General features: G+C 36.9%; 1 protein-coding gene and 1 non-coding gene across 2 annotated transcripts in view; both read left to right on the top strand.

Annotated features, from left to right (window-relative positions):
* Positions 1-2,352: 2,352 nt before the first annotated feature.
* The window catches only part of LOC126021991 (uncharacterized protein C2orf78-like), a 59,779-nt gene continuing 41,846 nt past the window's right edge, over positions 2,353-20,285 (top strand). Inside the window, exon 1 of the mRNA XM_049782876.1 lies at positions 2,353-2,474. Coding sequence (XP_049638833.1) covers positions 2,353-2,474 — 122 coding nt within the window. The remainder of the gene's footprint in view (positions 2,475-20,285) is intronic.
* Positions 17,430-17,561, top strand: LOC126023196 (small nucleolar RNA SNORA51). The gene has a single exon (XR_007500400.1). It is a non-coding gene; the product is annotated as a small nucleolar RNA SNORA51 (small nucleolar RNA).

Raw genomic sequence — 20,285 nt, 5'->3', positions numbered from 1 at the left:
CAGTGACGCTCAGAAGTTACTCCTGGCTATGCGCTCAGAAATAACACCTGGCTTGGCAAACCATATGGGACACTGGGGATCAAATCTAGGTCTGTCCTAGGTCAGCCACATGCAAAGCAAATGCCCTACCACTGTGCTATCACTCCACCCCCCAAAAAATAACACTTTACTTAAAAAAAAGTGTATCTTTGATGTGTCTTTAATCAATATTCTTCCAGAAATGCTAAACTTATACAGCATTTTAAATATTGCCAAATATATACAGAAGGCAATATTTATGAGGGATCTGTCCTAACAGTACTTGGGAGTTTAGAGTACACTTCAGTAACACTTGATCCAGTGGTAAGTATTTCACACAAATACCTGACCATGTGGTTCCAAAGATTGAATGAGTTTCTCTTGTACAACAGAATATGCTCTAACCCCTTTAACTATTTCCTCAGCATAAAAATATGTTATATAAATGCTCAAGTAGTAATTTTAGTGTTGTTAGTGACCTTATCTGATTCATCAAAATAATTATATTATGATTAGAGTGCAGATTGTTAACTATTCAATGAGTCTTCATTCTCTAAATATTCAATCCATTCAGACAGTTTAGTCTATCTGATTATAATGTACTAATGTTTATTTTTAAAAAGAGAAAAACTTGAAAATCTGTTCTTGTGACAGAAAATAGTACTTCGGGGTGTAATTATGATAAATATTAGTCTTTGAAGTAAATATTGGTTTCAAAATAACTGTTAATATGTGAAAATTTCTTACAGATGTTGAAAGTGATTTAAGTGTCAAGGAAAAGAGAAAACTAACCAATTTAAGTTCAAACTGATGTTGGCCAAATAAACAAATTAACGTAAGGCAGATTTATAGGAAAATAGTCAAAACTATGTAGCATAACTATAAAGAATATATGTGACTGTAAATTCTAAGGTAAAGGGGGTATATTTTAGTAGCAAAGTATTAAGAGGAGGAAAGACTTCACAAAATAAGGAGTTACCTTATCTTTATTCTGAGAATAAAAATGACACACCTATTTTTACCTATACAAGAATACTCATATATTAAGAGATGATGGTGTTTGTCATCATGATAATGCATGTCATATTAAATGACCAAAATTTAAAAAAACGTTTCTTAGGTAGGAAATGTGCAAAAAGGAATAATGGTAAGAGGTTAGGAAGAGATAATCAGGGAAGAGCTAAGGACTGAATAAGATATGGGCTTCTCCTAAGTGTTTGAGTCTTCCTTGCTCTTTAACTCAAAATAATCTTCATCCCTTAAGTTAGAATATCAGACTTTTCACTATCCTCAGTAGCTTGATTGATTTTAGTTATACACATCAAAGTGACACTAAAAAAGTCTATCCTGGGTATATTACCTTTATCTTACCTTTTGGGGGAGACCAGTTTCAGAACAATAGTTTTATGTTTAAGAAAAATATTGTGAAAATTCAGTCACTATTTCTGTACCAGCACAGCTCTGTTCAAGAAAGGAGCATAAACCAACCTGGAAACAAGCAATCTTAGGAAGAGAGGGTGGGCCAAGTCCCAGAACTGCCAAAACCAGGCCTGCTGTCTCCATCACCCATAATTACTATATTTACCTTTGGCCCTGCTTCTTCACTCCTCCAGGATTCGCTGCAGGTACCAATTTGAACAAACTCTAGTTATGCCAGTATTTGGGCTGATCTCACTAGGACTTTTTTTAAGTGAGTGTGGACACCCTCCCACCACATTCTTCTACTTTTAAAAGACATGGCAGATCAGAACATACTTTATAAAAACTGCAGTGTCAGTCATAGTGCTTTGAATTTCTGGACAGCACAGGCAACTTTATTTGTTTGGTTCTGTCATCCCCATAGAAACATCTGTTTATGGAATAGTAGTTGGACTTGGACATGCCCATTAGATACCCCCACTTGGCAGTTGGACTTGGACATGCCCTTATACCCCCACTATAATGACAGTTGAACCTGGATACAACCCTGGACACATCCTTGGACATGCCCCTTTGCAGTGCCAGGTAAAAAAGGGAAAACTTGAACTGTTAGAGTGGAGGCCTAGGATAATGACCAGAGCAGCAACTGCTGGTTCTTGGAAGGCTGGAGATAAAGCAATAACAAAAGGCTGCCTGTTGTGTTATCTATCCCTCTCTTTCTATTGAACCCAGGACTATGCCCCTCATCCCACCCAGCCACCTCTGGCCAATGAATTTCCATCTCTCTCAGGTAGCGGCAGGCTATAAGCTCCAGAAGGAATAAAAAGGAAACTTGGTTTCTATCCCTCTCTCTATGGCCTCTCTCTTAGTCCTGGGATGGTGGTTGCTACAAATTGAAATCCCTGGGTGGGCATTATGACCCACTCAGCAGCTGGCTCCCATGAGCCCTGGATATCATTACGGCACAGGAACCTGGCAGCTTGGGCCCTTGCAGCCAAGCAGCAGAAGAGCAGCAGGCAGACCAGCAGTTTATTGCAGTAACCTGCAGAAGCCTAGCAATCTGGTAGATTTCTGCAGTTATTGTGGGAAACTAGCGATTCTATAGAAAAATATTAATTGAGATGCCAATATGCCACTAATATTCAGAAATAAAAGAAATAACAAAATATTCAGCTATTTAAAGGAGTTTACTACACCTTCAGCTAATGCCTTTATGACCCCATAGGAGATTTTTCTTTTTCTCTTTGGACCACACCCTGTGACACTCAGGGGTTACTCCTGGCTATGCACTCAGAAATCCCTCCTGGCTTGGGGAATCCTATGGGACGCTGGGAAATTGAACCAAGGTCTGTTCTAGATTGGCCACTTGCAAGGCAAACATCCTATCACTGTGCTATGACTCTGGCCCTGGAGATAAAATTTTGATAGATTTTCTTGTTGCTGTATTTTTTAAAAATTTCTTCTCAGACCATGAGAAATTGTGAGTGCTGCCTGTGTGTGTCTGTCTCCTGTCCTGTCACTTGAACCTCTTGGGAGTGGGTGAAAAGAGGCTCCAGCAGAGGACAGCCGTTCCACTTCTCTACACGGCCATGCGCTCTTTCTAGGGAAAGAATGCCATTGAAACAAGAAGAAAAAAATCACACTAAGAACTGTGCTGGAGGCTGAACTGCTGGAACTCAGATGCCAGCATCTCTATCTGCCTGTCTTCTGTGCTGTGCTCCATTTTCGGCCCGATTTCATCCTGTGTGTGGCTCATCTGCGGATAGCTCGCCTTCCCTGGAGCCTTCCCTGGAGCTGAGCTTATAAGCCCAGAAAGGGGAAGCCGCTGAACTCTGCTGGAACTCAGATGCCAGCACCCCTATCTGCCTGTCTTCTGTGCTGTGCCCCATTTTCAGCCTGATTTCATCCTGTGTGTGGCTCATCTGCGGACGGCTCGCCTTCCTTGGAGCTGAGCTTACATGCCCAGAAAGGAGAAGCTGCTGAACTCTGCTGGAACTCAAATGCCAGAACCCCTATCTGCCTGTCTTCTGTGCTGTGCTCCATTATTGGCCTGATTTTATCCTGTGTGTGGCTCATCTGCAGATGGCTCACCTTCCCTGGAGCCTTCCCTGGAGCTGAGCTTACATGCCCAGAAAGGGGAAACCACTGAACTCTGCTGGAATTCAGATGCCAGCACCCCTATCTGCCTGTCTTCGGTGCTGTGCACCATTTTTGGCCTGATTTCATTCTGTGTGTGGCTCATCTGAGGATGACTCGCCTTCCCCTGGAGCCTTCCCTGGAGGTGAGTAGACAAGCCCAGAAAGTATGGAGCCAGAGGAGCACGACCAGGAAGCGAAGCCAATGAATACAAGCACAACATGTAGAAAAAACCTACAATACAAGGGTGACAATGGGGAAACAACGCAGGCCAGCACCAGACATAGAGAATGATGATGGCAACTCTGATGACTTGAACATGACCAACCAACTAGTCAGTCTCTCAGATAAGGAGTTTAGAGTCGCAATATGGAAGATGTTCAAAGAACTCAAAGAAAGTATAGAAGAGAACAATAATAAGAATCAAGAGAATATGAAGATAGAAAACTCCAAACTGAAATATCAGGTCAAATAACAGGTCTAAAAAATTCAGTAGATGAACTAAAAAAAAACATGGTTGAGATTTCCCATGGGTTAACAGCAGCTGAGGATAGAATTAGTACACTGGAAGATGAGATGAATAACAATTCCATACAGCAGAAGAAATTGGAAAAAAGCCTTAAAGCAAATGATCAAACAATGGAAAAATTACTCAAAGAATGGGAACAGATGAAAATACAAGTCTATGATAAGATCAACAGAAACAACTTAAGAATCATTGGAGTCCCAAAGACCCAGGAAGAATCAACAGTCAAGAACATCATTAAAGAGAAACTACCAGAGCTAATGAATACATGTGATCAAATCCTGCATGCCTGAAGAGTACCATCTAAAAGAAACCCCAGAAAAAAACACCCCAAGATATCCTAGTCACAATGACGAATGCCACAGATAGAGACAGAATTCTGAAAGCAGGAAGATCGAAAAGAGAAATTACATTCAAGGGAACATCCTTGAGTTTTACTGCAGACCTGTCACCGGAAACACTCAATGCCAGAAGTCACTGGTGGGACATAGTGACAAAACTCAATAAAATAAATGCTTTGCCTAGAATACTTCACCCAGAAAAACTCATTTTTAGGTTTGAAGGAACAATACATGGTTTCACAGACAAACAATAGCTCAGAAACTTTACAGACACAAAACCATTCTTAAGAGAAAAACTGAACGGCCTACTTTAAGACAAGACTGACCAACAGATACACCAAACTCTGATATAAAGATGGCAACAACTCCCAGGACAATTCTTTCTCTCAATGTCAATGGACTAAATGCACCAGTTAAGAGACACAGAGTGGCTAAATGGATCAAAAAACTCAATCCAACTTTCTGCTGCCTACAAGAAACACACCTGAATAGTCAGAACAAACAGACTCAAAATAAAAGGCTGAAAGAAAATCATGCAAGCAAACAACACCCATAAAAAGCTGGAGTGGCCATACTAATATCAGATGATGCAAACTTTATACTTAGGAAAGTTGTAAGGGACAAAGATGGACATTTTACATTAATCAAGGGATAAGTACAGCAGGAAGAAATCACTCTCCTAAACATATATGCACCGAATGAGGGGCCAGCAAAATATTTAATAAAATTGTTGACAAATCTGAAAAATAATATCAACAAAATAATTGTGGGAGACCTCAACACGGCATTGTCAACACTTGACAGGTCAAACAAACTGAAACCCAGCAAGAATATACTAGACCTGAAAAGAGAAATGGAAGAAAGAGGCCTAGTAGATATATACAGGACAATCCACCCCCAGAAGCCTGATACACATTCTTCTCTAATGTACATGGGACATTCTCCAGAATAGACTACATGATAGCACATAAAACATACCTCCATAATATTAAGAGGATAGAAATTTTGCAGGCTACCTTCGCTGACCACAAGGTCCTGAAATTATATGTGAACTATAAAGGGATAAAAAAGAAAAACTTTAACACGTGGAAGTTAAACAGCCTCATACTGAATAAAGAGTAGGTCTGAGATGAAATCAAGGAGGAAATCAAAACTTCCCTAGAAACAAATGACAATGGAGGCACAAAATATCAGAACTTATGGGACACAGCTAAAGCGGTACTGAGAGGAAAATTTATAGCTTTGCAAGCACACATCAGGAAAGAAGAAGGGGCATACCTGAAGAGCTTAATGTCACAGCTCATAGAATTAGAAAGTACTCAAAAAAAGGACCCAAAAATAGGGAGAGAGAAGGAAATAACAAAGCTGAGAGCAGAAATCAATGAAGCAGAAACCCAAAAAAACAATCCAAAAGATCAACGAAAGCAGAAGTTGGTTCTTTGAAAAAATATACAAGATTGATAGACCACTGGCAAAACTAACAAAGAAAGAGAGAGAGAGAAACTTGATAACTCGTATTAGGAATGAAAAAGGAGAGATCACTACTGATATGGTAGAGATCCAAAGGGTAATCAGAAACTACTTTGAGAAATTCTATGCCACTAAAAATGAAAACCTGAAAGAAATGGATAAATTTTTGGACTCTTATAATCTTCCATAGTTGAATGAAGAGTATGTAGCATATCTAAACACACCCATCACTATTGATAAAATTAAGACAGTAATCAAATGCCTGCCCAAAAACAAAAGCCCAGGCCCAGATGAATTCTTTCAAACCTTTCAAGAGGAACTACTACCAATCCTAGCAAGACTCTTTCATGAAATCAAAAAAAGAGGAAAACTTCCAAATAGCTTTTATGAAGCCAACATCACCTTGATACCTAAACCAGACAGAGATGCTACGAACAAAGAAAATTACAGACCAATATTGCTGATGAATGCAGATGCAAAGATCCTCAACAAAATCCTGGCAAATAGGATTCAATGCCTCATCAAGAAGATCATCCACTACGATCAAGTAGGTTTCATCCCAGGAATGCAAGGGTGGTTTAACATCTGTAAATCTATCAACATAATACACAACATCAACACCAAGAAAAATTAAAATCACATGATCATATCAATAGACGCAGAGAAAGCATTTGATAAGGTCCAACGCCCATTCTTGATCAAAACTCTCAGCAAGATGGGAATGGAAGGAACCTTTCTCAATATAGTTAAGGCCATCTACAACAAGCCAGAGGCAAATATTATCCTCAATAGAGAAAAACTGAAAGATTTTCCTTTAAATTCTGGCACAAGACAAGGCTGTCCTCTCTCACCACTCCTATTCAACATAGCACTGGAAGTACTTGCTATAGCGATTAGGAAAAAAAAGATATCAAGGGAATCCAGATAGGAAAGGAAGAAGTCAAGCTCTCGCTGTTTGCAGATGACATGATACTCTACCTAGAAAACCCTAAAGACTCTACCAAAAAGCTTCTAGAAACAATAATCTCATATAGCAAGGTGGCAGGCTACAAAATTAACACACAAACATCAATGGCCTTTGTATACACCAATAGTAATAAGGAAGAAATGGATATTAAGAAAACAACCCCATTCACAATAGTGCCACACAAACTCAAATATCTTGGAATCAACTTGACTAAAAATGTGAAGGACCTATACAAAGAAAACTATAAAGCTCTGCTCCAAGAAATAAAAGAGGACACACAAAAATGGAAGCACATACCCTGCTCATGGATTGGCAGGATTGACATCATTAAAATGGCAATACCCCCCCCCAAAGCATTGTACAGATTTAATGCGTTCCCTCCAAAGATACTCATGACATTCTTCAAAGAAATGGATCAGGCACTTCTGAAATTCACATGGAACAATAAACACCCTAGTATAGCTAAAGCAATTATTGGAAAAAAGAATATGGGAGTAATTACTTTCCCCAATTTTAAACTGTACTACAGAGCAATAGTTATCAAAACATTATGGTATTGGAATAAAGATAGGCTCAGATCAGTGGAATAGGCTTGAATACTCAGAGAATGTTCCCCAGATATACAATCATCTAATTTTTGATAAAGGAGAAGAAATCCTAAATGGAGCAAAGAAAGCCTCTTCAACAAGTGGTGTTGGCACAACTTGGTAGCTACTTGAAAAAAATTGAACTTAGACCCCCAGCTAACATCTTGTATGAAGGTTAAATCCAAATGGATGTAAGACTTTGATATCAGACCTGAAACCATAAGATACATGGAACAACACATAGGTAAAACACTTCAGGACATTGAGACCAAAGGCATCTTCAAAGAGGAAACTGCACTTTCTAAGCAAGTGAAAGCAGATATATTAAACTGAGAAGCTTCTGCACCTCAAAAGAAATAGTGCCCAGGATACAAGAGCCCCCAACTGAGTGGGAGAAACTATCCACCCGATACTCATCAGACAAGGGGCTAATCTCCAAAATATACAAGGCACTGACAGAACTTTACAAGAAAAAAAATCTAATCCCATCAAAAAATGGGGAGAATAAATGGACAGACGCTTTGACAAAGAAGAAATACAAATGGCCAAAAGACACATGAAAAAATGCTCCACATCACTAATCATCAGGGAGATGCAAATCAAAACAACTATGAGGTACCACCTCACACCCCAGGGATTGGCACACATCACAAAGAATGAGAACAAGCAGTGTTGGTGGGGATGTGGAGAGAAAGGAACTCTTATTCACTGCTGGTGGGAATGCCGTCTAGTTCAACCTTTATGGAAAGCAATATGGAGATTCCTCCAAAAACTGGAACTCGAGCTCCCATATGACCCAGCTATACCACTCCTAGGAATATACCCTAGGAACACAAAAATACAATACAAATAGATACTCAGAACTTACCCCTCGTTATGTACTCAGGGATCACTCCTGGCAGTGCTCAGGGACTATATTCCCCAGTACAGACCCTCCTGCCCCTGTTTCATGTTAAAAACATAAGAAATTAATTAAGATAACTTAACTTTTGCTTGTTTAATTGAATTTACCTCTAGTTAAAAAAATTAGTGTTAAAATTTAAAGAGTCCACCAAAACATTATCAATTTATTTTCAAACTTAATTCTGAATCTTTATTTATTTATAGAACACTCTAAACAAATATATAGGTATAATTTTTAAACATTGATTTTTAGGGGTATTTGGGATACTCGAAAAGATAATGGTACTGTTGCAGGAAGAGAGATAGGATGGCCCTCATAGCATGTATTGGGAAAAAGTATAATGTCTGGAACCTAAATCATGAAGGCCTTTAAAATTTCTTTATCAGGAACCTGAGAAACTAGGCCCAAAGTATGGTTGAATTTATCTGTGAGGAAAGGATCCACTACAAAAGCAAAAGTTATGAACAGCATACCAAATAAAGACCACCAACAGCTCTAACAGCTTCTTCCTGGCAACTATCCTAGCAACAGACTTTGAGGGACAATTTGGCAAAACTGTATATAAACTAACTTGGCAGAGAAAAAGATGTATTTTTCTTTATTCTTGGAAAGAACCTACGTCTTGCTTGAGAGTATACTTGCTTATTTTATTATACATGTCTTTGAAGCAGGCGGTTAGATGGGTGTGAGGCTATTAAGGGGCGTGGCAATGAATTTTTGAGAAAAATCAAACCAAGAGAGCATTTAAAGAAGTTACTCTCACTAGCTCTCAAGTATCCAGATGTGGTATGTAGATATAAAAACTAAGGTATTAGACTCTGTGCCTGCACAGTCCAGAGAAAGCTTCACTCCATTCTGGATAAAACTCTAGCAGACAACAAAAGGAAACGATAAAGACATAAAAGTGGAGAATCAAAATGTAAAGGCCTCAACAATATCATACCTACAGACTCTTACCTTGGTAAAAATCCCCACATGTTGCATCTTAGGAAAACAGTATGCAACCATATAAAGCCAATTCTACAAAGACAATTAGTATGTGTCTCTATTCTGGCGAATGGCCTGCCTCTCTGTCTGAAATGTGCAATCTCTACTCATCCCTCACTCTCTTTTTCTTGATCGTATTATCTCTTATCTCATCTGGAAATACAACTGTATTACCTTATTATTCACCTCCTCCTGAAATACTTTTCTGTGCAGTAAGGTAATGAACCTGGAAAACAAAGTATTTAGGACTAACCAACTATTCTGCAAAAAACAGTTCTTCCACAATAACCTGGGTCCCGTGGATTCTTAAGAAACATTTTGGGTGACAGGGATCATTTCCACTCAGGATAGAAAAAATCGATCTCTGGTGTAAATTTGTATCCATCTCATGTACTGATAATGAAGCTATCTCTAGATTACAGGTGTTGAGAGAAGACTTTTCTCAGTTCTAGTTTTCCAGTACCTCCCTAGTGGGAGGAAAATATAAAGGTAAAAACTAGACACTTCTAAAATCTGATATCAGCTTATTATTGCTCCACACAAATTACCTGCACCATTCTCCATCATGGTAATTTGCTGCAGCTTTACTTGGTATCTGCATTTTTACTTTTGTCTACTTTTTATTTTTGTCTGCATTTTATTTTGAGCATAAAACACTGCTATCACACCCCTCACTTTCCAAATAAACTTTTTTTTACTTCACTCTTGGTTTTCTCCTTAAATTATTTTCTGTGAGAGACAGTGACGGACCTTGGAAATCCTAGGTAGAATTTCGGAGTGACTTTCCTTTTCTTCAAAGAGAGGGCCCGGAGAGATAGCACAGCGGTGTTTGCCTTGCAGGCAGCCAATCCAGGACCAAAGGTGGTTGGTTCGAATCCCGGTGTCCCATATGGTCCCCCGTGCCTGCCAGGAGCTATTTCTGAGCAAACAGCCAGGAGTAACCCCTGAGCAACACTGGGTGTGACCCAAAAACCAAAAAAAAAAAAAACCAAAAAACAAAAAAAACAAAGAGAATTCTTTGCTCCAAAGTGTTTATAGTGTCCTCAGAAATAGGATGGGAGGGACCATTTCCCACATTGTGTAGAACAAGAGGACTTCAGGCCCAGTTTGACTCACAGGAATGGTGATATTAGAGATCTATTATGATGTCATGGTAGAATGTTATCATTTCTAAATCTCCAGGGCATTTTCTTAGGAGTCTGAGGTGAATATAGAGAGAAGGATGAATTTCCATTCATTTCACATGTCACCCAGAAAGCCCTACACCCCAATTGCTGGTTATAGGGTCTCCCACCAGCAACATTGGGATAATAATGAGGTTCAATTTTAAAGCTTAGTCCTTGTATGTGTGAGTTCCTGGATTCAATACAAGACTACTCTTGACTAGCATATTTGGGCCATGTTACCAGCAATAACCCAAGTTTGTAATAAAAATAACGTAAACATCTCTCACTCACACCCATTACTTGTCATGCCTATTGAGCTAATTAATGTGGAACAGTAGCTTGTAAAGAAGATTCAAAAAAAGGCAATGTTAGAAAGAACCTTGGGTAAGTGCTATAATTCTCTTTGCATATAATTTTAAAGTAGATGGGCAGAAATTATTGCTCCATTATAATAAAATTTCTAAAGAATTTCACACTATGTTACTAACATAGTATGAGTTTATCCTGTTTACAAACTGGGTACCAAGGTACCAAGGTGCCCTGGTGAAAAGACAGATAAAAAGATCATGCATGCAATCAATAAATCAAAGCCTAGAGCAGAAAAGCTAAAAATAAGGTCTTCTTTAATTTTAATTTTTTTAAAGTAATATCTTTAAGCACCACAATCACGGACATGTTAGTAGCTGGGATTCAGTTTATAGAAAACAACACCACCCCTTCATCAGTTAATCCTTCCCACCACCAATGCCTCCCATCTCACTCCTCCCCTACTCCCTGCCTGTATTCAAGATATTCTATTTCTCTCACTACCATTGTCATGATCATTGTTAATGTAGTTATTTCTCTAACTGCACTCACCATCTCTATTGTCTCTGGGTATTACTATAATATTGTCCTTTATTTTTCTTAAATCCCACAGATTAGTGAGAATCTGTCTGTCTCCCTCTGATTTACTAACTCAGCATAATAGTTTCCATGTGCATACATGTATAGAAAAAATTCACGACTTCATTTTTCCTAAAGGCTCCATAATATTCCATTGTATATTTGTATGCCACTAATTTATTGTTGGGCATCTGAGTTGTTTCCAGATCTGGATATTGTAAATTGTGCTGCAATGAACATAGGTGTGCGAAAGGCATTTTTCTACTGTGTTTTTGTGTTCTTAAGGTTTATTCCTAGGAATTATTTGGAACAATATACACCCATAAATACCTACAGCAACCATTAGGAAAAAGATCAGATGGCAGGCATCACTTTCCCCAATTTTAAAATGTACTACAAAGTAATAGACATTAAAATAGCACAGTATTGGAATAAAGACAGACCTTCATATTAATGGAATAGATGAGTAGTCAGAAAATTTCCCCCAGACATACAATCAATTAATTTTTTATAAAGGGGCAAGAATGCAAAGATGGAGCAAGGAGAGCTTCTTCAACAAGTGGTGTTGGGACAATTGGTCAGCCACATGTAAAAAAACTAACTGAGACATCCATTAAACCCCATACACAAAGGTCAAATCAAAATGGATTGAAGACCTAGATGTCAGACCTGGAACCATAAAGTATATAGAAGAAAATGTAGGTAAAACAAAAACACTCCATGACATTAAGACTAACGGCATCTTCAAGGAGAAAACATCATTGTCCAAATAAATGGAAACAGAGATAAACAAATGGGACTATATTAAGTTAAAAAGTTTCTGCACTTCAAAGAAAATAGTGACTAGGTTACAAAAGCCACCCACAGAATGGGAGAGTCTATTTATCCAATAAACATCACATAAGGGGATAATATCTAAAATATACAAGGTACTGACAGTATTAACAACAACAAAAAAAATCTATCCCCATCAAAAAAGAAAGGGAGAAGAAATGAACAGACATTTCCTCAAAGAAGAAATACAGATGGCCAAAAGGCACATGAAAAAGTGCTCCACATCACTAATCATCAGGGAGACACAAATCAAAACAATGAAGTACCGTCCCATGCCACAGAGATTGACACACATCACAAAAAACAAGAACAAGCAGTGCTGGTGGGGATGTGGAGAGAAAGGAACTCTCATTCACTGCTGGTGGAATGCCATCTAGTCCAGTCTTCATGGAAAACAATATGGAGATTCCTAAAGGTCATAGACAAAAAGAGAATGACTGGAATTATTCAGTAAAACTGCTTTGAACTTTAGTCTCTCTTCCTGAAAAATGTTACAATATCATTCTTGTCTCCAAAATAAAATACTATGCTTAGTTTTGTAAAGAAGGAATAAATGGAAATTGCAGAAAGTTTTCCCTGAACAATATATTTTCTGGCAGAGAAATGTTGAATTGTATATAATGTATGGCCTTCTCTGTGATCAGTCTTTGGGAAATCAGCATCCTTTTCCACTCTTAAAAACTGTCAGATTATTTGGTTTAAAATTTTGAATTACTAGAAGTTCTCTGTAGAAACGGACCAAATCCAAGGACTCAAAATGTAGTTCTACACACAAATTGAAGTTAACTAAATTTAACACATAGACTCCAGACTGTTATTTTCTAATCTCATTACTCAATAATCAAAACAAGTTGTAGCTAATTTAGTTTGTTTCTATGTGATAAACAGGGTCACATTTGTACTGCAATTTCCCCCGAAACTTCTAAGCAATGTTCAAGGGACTCTTGAGGCCATGCCCTGAGATACATAATCAAACAGCCCTGACAGTGCTGTGCTTTGCTGGCCCATATGATGCTCCAGCAGTGCTGGAGATATCCAGATCAATGCTTGCAGTACTTGAGTTAAGGAGAATTTTTCGTGAAAAAGCCTTAGCACATATCTATAAAATCAATGTTTTGCCTTTTCTAGTTAAATTGAATGTATGAAAGAGGACATTTAATCTTGAATAAATTAATAAAATTGAATCTTGACTGAATTTCACTGTTAAGAATTGCATATCAAAGAACTACATATCAAGTGGGGCAGATAGTGTAGGAGGTAATGTGCTTACTTTGAAATCAGTCAGCCCGATGTTAACCCCCTACACTACATCTGGTACCCTGAGCTTTGATGATCATTCCTGAGCACAAAGTCAAAACTAGTTTCCTTAACACTGCTGGGTGTGATGTGACCCTAAATCTCTCAAATATAGCCACCCCTTAGAAAAATACATGAACTGCTGGTTTCATATGCTATCTTTCAGGACTTTTTATTTTCTTCCTCTATATCACCTGAAATGTGATAAATACCTGAAATGTATTCGAGTAGATACCCATATTCAAACAGCAAGTACTTTCATATATTTTGCACCATAATTTTCATTGTTATAAAATATTTTCCTTTTCTGTACATAATTGTTTTAAGGTTGTATATAAAATGCTCTACAAAAAGCCTTGCATATAAAATTGACGGTTTTTTAGTTAATCTGCTATTCTTTCTTTAAAATACATTTTAATTGAATCCCCATGAGATACACAATTACAAAATAGTTAATGATTGTGTTTTAGTCATTAAATGTCCAATATCATGCTTTCATCATTGCATATATCCCACACACACATATATATATATATCATATATTATATATCAGTTTCCCTCTGGCTCTCTCCCCTGCCTGCCATTTTTATATGGTCTGTCATTGATATAAATTAGATTCATAAATTATTTTAACTATAATTGACCTTTAGTGGGGCCAGCAAGATAGTATGGAGGTAAGGCATTTGCCTTCAATGCAGAAGGATGGTGGTTCAAATCCCGGCATCTCATATGGTCCCCCGTGCCTGCCAGGAGCGATTTCTGAGCATAGAGCCAGGAGTAACCCCTGAGTGCTGCTGAGTGTGACCCAAAAACCAAAAAAAAGTGACCTTTGGTAATAATATTGTTTATTAATTGAGGACTTACAGCTAAGTAACTTATCACATTTAATACACTAATTATAAATTTTGGTCTGCAGTTTAACCTGACTTATAGAAATAGTTCTTCCATGTCACTAGCAATTATTATTAGGAGAATTAATTAATATACTAATAAAGACTTATTACTTAATATACAGTAACTCTAAAAAAATATTGCTTCTGAATAGGGCCTTAAAAACTAACTTGATTTTGTGCGGTGAGAAAGGCAGTATTGCATATCTTTAGAACTGGGTATTTGAATTCAAATTCTTACTCTGTCTATTGAACTTAACCTGGCGATAGACAAAATTGTTTAACTATTTCGGAATGATGCCCTAGTTACTCTATGGAGCTTTCTTGACAAAATCATATATCGAGTTCATATCTAACAATGAATCTACTTCCTACTAGCAAATCATCTTAGTGAAATAGAATGCTAATATTTAGATGATATAACTAACAGCATAGATTGAAGAAAATGATTACCAGATCATCTTTATGTGATCTGTTGCTCAGTAGGATCTATAGCTACCACTTGAAGGACTCTTTCATATATTATATGGAGATACCTGACCTTTAGCTTCATTTCCTTATGTAATAGAAATTATGCAAAGTTTGCATTGCTTACTGCAGTGCTGGCTGCAGCAAGGCATCCCATTTGGGGACTAATAAATTTGACAAAAATTAAAAATCTAGTGGTAATATGAAATGAGAGTTGGATAGATATCAGGGGCAGGGAAGAGGGTTCTAGGTTTCTTTTTTTTTAATTTTTGTAATTTATAAAGCAACTTGCTGTTCTTACCAAAAAAATCCCAGTAATAAACATAGTATCTCCTTATGTCTAATGACAATGATTTTCATTGTATGTGGAATATTTAGGATGGAACCTACCTCACTTGACATTCTAGGAAGTTCAAAAGTAAGGACAAAAATATTTTTTTACTCAAAACTTCAAGAAACTACAACTGAAATAACGTACGATCCCTAAAACCAGAGACCATTTCTCATCATCATTGTTGGCTGTAGCCAAAACATTAGTTCTCTTCAACTGAGTTTCTTCTCTCTCTCTTTTTTTTTTCTGTTTGTTTTGGGGCCACACCCATTTGACGCTCAGGGGTTACTCCTGGCTATGCGCTCAGAAATCATCCCTGGCTTGGGGGTACCAAATTGGACACCAGGGAATCAAACCACAGTCCGTCCTACGCTAGCGCTGGCAAGGCAGACACCTTACCTCTAGTGCCATCTTCCCGGCCCCCACTGAGTTTCTTCTAATTTGAGATCTTTTCATCCTAAAATAATCATACTAAAATATCCTAAAATCTTAAGCTATCCTAAACCCATATCAAACACATATCAAACACAACATACTACATTATTATTCAGTTTTGCACCTTTCAAAGAAGATTATTGAAAGATTTATATATGTTTTATATCTAGTTATATATCTATAGAAAGTTCACTTTAAAATTAATCCCATTGTAGTATGTCCACTAGTACAACTCCATAACTGAATAGGAATATTAGGAATTGCTTGTTGGAAAAAATACACTTAGTTGCTACTTCACCTGCAATTGTATTTTAAAAAATGAAAATCATAATATGAATTAAAGATTTAGCTACCTTAGACATTTACACAGATTATAGTCACTTCTACAAAACTAAAATTAAATTCATTTTAAAATTTGGTGCACTAAATTAAGTGAATCATTCAAATAAAATACATATTACAACTGGTACTGATACTACATTAAAATTTTCAGAGTAAGACAAATACCATTGTAAGAAGCTGGGTTTATTTCCTGCAACTACTTAAAGAAAATTCCTTGACTATTGAAACTGATTTACTTTGAAGTGGACAAGAGAGGGCACTAATGTACTTCATATATAATTGTACAGAATTTTTCAGCTGTGAAAGGATTTACATTAATAATTTTATGAATTAAAATGAACCTAGAGTAATTTTATGTAGAGTCAATGTATAACACTAATATAAAATATTATTTTAATAAGTGAAAGCAAGCAGAAAAAGATCATTTGCAAGATATAACTATAAAAATGAATTTCAAGGGATATTGCCAAGAAAATTTAAATAAACAGCTATAAATGTCCTTTCCCAAAGAATATGACTAAGCGTTAAAAAGCAACAGTATTAAAAATAATGAGAAATAAAAAAAATTTGGCAGAGGTTATATTTTGACCAAAAAGAATGATGCCCTGGAACTGATAACATAGAATGAAAAGTTTAAACATTTATATGTAATTGAAAAGAATGGAGTGGTCTCAATTTATTTCCAAGTAGAGGACTATTTTCTTTCTAAGAGTAATCTGATGTCTCATTTAATCCAGCCTACTGAAAGCCGAAATACCAGTAATATTATGAGCTAGAAGAAAGGCAAGAGAGGGAAATTGTTCTGTTTCTTTGCTGGGACCATCATTTGCCTTATCCCCAGAACAACTTAATTCCTGGTCCAGACATCTTCCTACAGAGTATCATAGAATGTTGCTTCTGAACATTCTGTAGACAATTTCCTCAAATCTTTCAAGGATCACATCAAACATAAGACCCCAGGAAAATAACCAGAAATATTTTCCTGGTAGACCTTAGAAGAAAAGCTGCTTGGGTAACAGCATTCTTATCCAATGATCAAATTGTGAGGCAAACAGCCAGAAATTATCAGAAGCTTCAAAGCAAAGAAAGAAATCAGACAGTCTCCCCTTGAAGATAAGGAATTATTCATTACTATTTTTCCACAAGTATTTGGTTTAGCTTGGAGAATAGTCATACCTTTTGCTGCCTCCTAATATCCATAAACCTTTTATGTTTTTAAACTTTTGCCAATTAGAAAACACTCAAAACAGCAAGGAAAGAGGACTGTCTTCTCAGTCAAGTTTAATATCAAGATGCAGTGCTGTGCAGAAAGTTGGATACATTTGTAAATTTCATCTTGGTCAAATTTCCTGACATGATTCTTATGAATTGTAATAACAGCTATTACTTCTGCCACATTATTGATGAAAAATAAAATTTCTGGAAAGAGCCTCCCAATTCTTACCACAGGCTGTGTTCTTTACACTGACTCTATAGAAGGAGGAGGCACAGTAAATGCACCCATTTACACCTCAACCCAAGCCCTTTGCCTGGTCTGTATTGTGAATTGGGGGACAAAAAAATAAATTATAGTTTCATTAAAAAAAATTTCTGGAAAGATAAAAATCTGTAATGATGTAAAAGCAAGATTTATTTATCCATTTAGGCTTACAAGAAACTAAAACTGAGAGAATGGAAGTGGATATGGAATTACCATTTATCTAGAGAACTTATAGACTGTCACGCACCTACTATTAGAAAAAGAGGTCTAAAATAAAAAGAATAAAAATACAATTTTATGATAAATCCTGTGATTACCAGTTTCAAAATTTTGGTCTTGGAAAACTCTTATGATATTAAAACTTTTATTAGGTATTTTAAATAAGTTATGTGGGTTTTATGTAATAATATTTACTATGCAAGAAATTAAATAGAAAAATTAAATACTTACTTATTAATTTATAATTTCCTTGGGAAATTAAGTATTCTTACTAAATTTAGTTATTAGAGAAAAGCTATTTTAATTTTTAAACAATTTTGAAAGTTTGTTTTTTCTGGAGGGGGGTAGAAGTTTGGACCACATCAAGCAGTGTTCAGGGTTTACATCTGTGCTTGTGCTAAGAGATTACTCCTTAGCAGTGCTCAGAGGACCATTTTTGGTGCTGTTATTTGAAATGGAGTCATTTACATGATAAGAGGTTCACCCTGTACTATTTCACTTGTGGCAACTGTAGGCTTGGCTTAATAAAATGGATTCATTATATGTATATTAACAGTCAAACTGTTGTTTGACTTTTAATATTTAGGGGGAGGAATATGAATAAACTGGTTTCATGCATATATACTGTTAGAAAAGAGAAAGTATTTCAGTAGGCATTTTAAATATGTGAATTAAATGTTTACTATATCAAACCTCAAAGGATGCTAGGTTTTGACTCTAACAAAGACACAGATGTTTTCTTGTTTTTAAAACCACTAAAGCAGAATGATCTATGATGCTATTCATAGTTGAGTTTTATACATACAATGTTCAAGCACTAATCACAGCAGAGGGTCTACTACTCTTCACAAATATACAGAGGCTCTGTCCCATTAATTTTTGCCACATCATCAATGGTAGTATCTCTTCTCTGAATATTTGATATTATTTACAAATAAACCTGTCTGGCCCTGGACTTTTATTCTTGGGGAATTTCTTAATTAATTTTTCAATGTTCTTACTTATGAATGGCCTGTTTAATCTTTCTAATTCCACCTTATTCAGTACTGAAAGATGATGTTTTTTGAGAAATCTATACATTTCTTCTAGGTTTTATAACTTATCTGAGTACAGTTGTTCATAATAAGCTCTCACGTTGTAGTGGATTTCTTATGGCTCTTTTCTGATTTCCTCCTTTTATTTCTAAGCTGATTAATTTGAGTATTTTCCCTTTTTTTTTTTTGAGACTTGCTAGAAGTTTGTCTATTTTTCTTATTAATTCAAAAAAAACAGTTCATGGTTTCATCAATTTTTGTATTATTTCCTTTGTTCCTATATTGTTGATTTCTGCCTTTTAGGAGGGGGACACACCCTGTAACTCAGGGTTTATTCCTGGCTATGCACTAGAAAACACTACTGACTCAGGGGACCAAACCAAGGTTCGTTCTACATTGGCCATGTACAAGTCAAATGCCCTATCACTGTGCTATCGCTCCAGCCCCTCTGCTCTGGTTTTTTGTTTTTTTTTTTTATAATTTTTTTATTTTGAATTATGAGAACAAAAGATGCAAAGAAAGAGGATAAGGTAAAGTTACAGTGGAAGGACAATCACCCATAACATAATTATCAGAAGAAGTCCCCTTGCTGATATCTTAACTTTGAACTTTCACCAAAGAAAGTTAAGATAAATAAAACAGAATCCATGTGCAATTACTTTGTCCCTCAAGTCCCCAGATTGTAGCACATTATAATATTTCTTAACAGCACACAAGGCAATCTAAAGCCATCAAACTTACGTAACTCCTTAAACATTAGAGGCATAGTATTTTTTACATTTCCATGTACATGCATATTAGCTTAAGTTAACCTCAAATTTTAAGTGGGTGCGTTTTAAGGATTAGAGTCAAAGGAGCACAGTAAAAATGGTGTTAGAGTGGCAATTGTTGTTTGCATAGGCCCACCAAAATATGAGAGGCATGGAAAGGAATAACCTTGGCCTAAATACAAAGAGATCCTACCCCTGAAGTTTCCTGGCATAAGACCAGCTCTAGGCCTCAGGAAAGTTATCGTTCGATCCAAGACTTTGTCTGTAGTGCCAACACACTTTTCACACAGTCTCTGTTGTTGGTCTCATGTTTCTGTATTAAAGATTCTGGAATCTGCATGTCCTACATTGAAGTCATGATGTGGAGTGCCTTCTCGTTTCACCTCACCATGAAAGGGCAATGCAGGAAGCCCTTTCCTGTAAGCAGGTTGTTGTTGTTAAGTCTTCTCAGTGTTAAGGGAAGTCTCTTTTGAGAAGGACGATGTCTGAGCAGTGGTAGGGTCTTCCGTGGTAGAGGATTGCTTCCAGGTGATGTTATAGACAAACCTCACAATTAAGGGGCAATACAGCAAGCCCTGTCCAGTAAGCAGGTCTTTGTTCTTGTTGTCTTCTCAGTGTTAAGGGGTGTTTCTTTTGAGTAGATGTCAGAGCAGCTGTAGGGTCTTTCCTGCAAGGCGGCAGAGGGGTGCTGGGGTTACCCAAGTCCCGCACCCCCCCTAGGCCTGGCCAAGCAGGCCTCCGGCATGGCGGGGGCCTGCCAAACCTCCTCCTGCTAGACTC

Source organism: Suncus etruscus, chromosome 11 (assembly GCF_024139225.1).
Source record: "Suncus etruscus isolate mSunEtr1 chromosome 11, mSunEtr1.pri.cur, whole genome shotgun sequence".
In the NCBI taxonomy this organism is placed as follows: domain Eukaryota; kingdom Metazoa; phylum Chordata; class Mammalia; order Eulipotyphla; family Soricidae; genus Suncus; species Suncus etruscus.
Note: the sequence above shows the minus strand (reverse complement) of the source record. Positions and strands in the feature narration are given on the sequence as shown.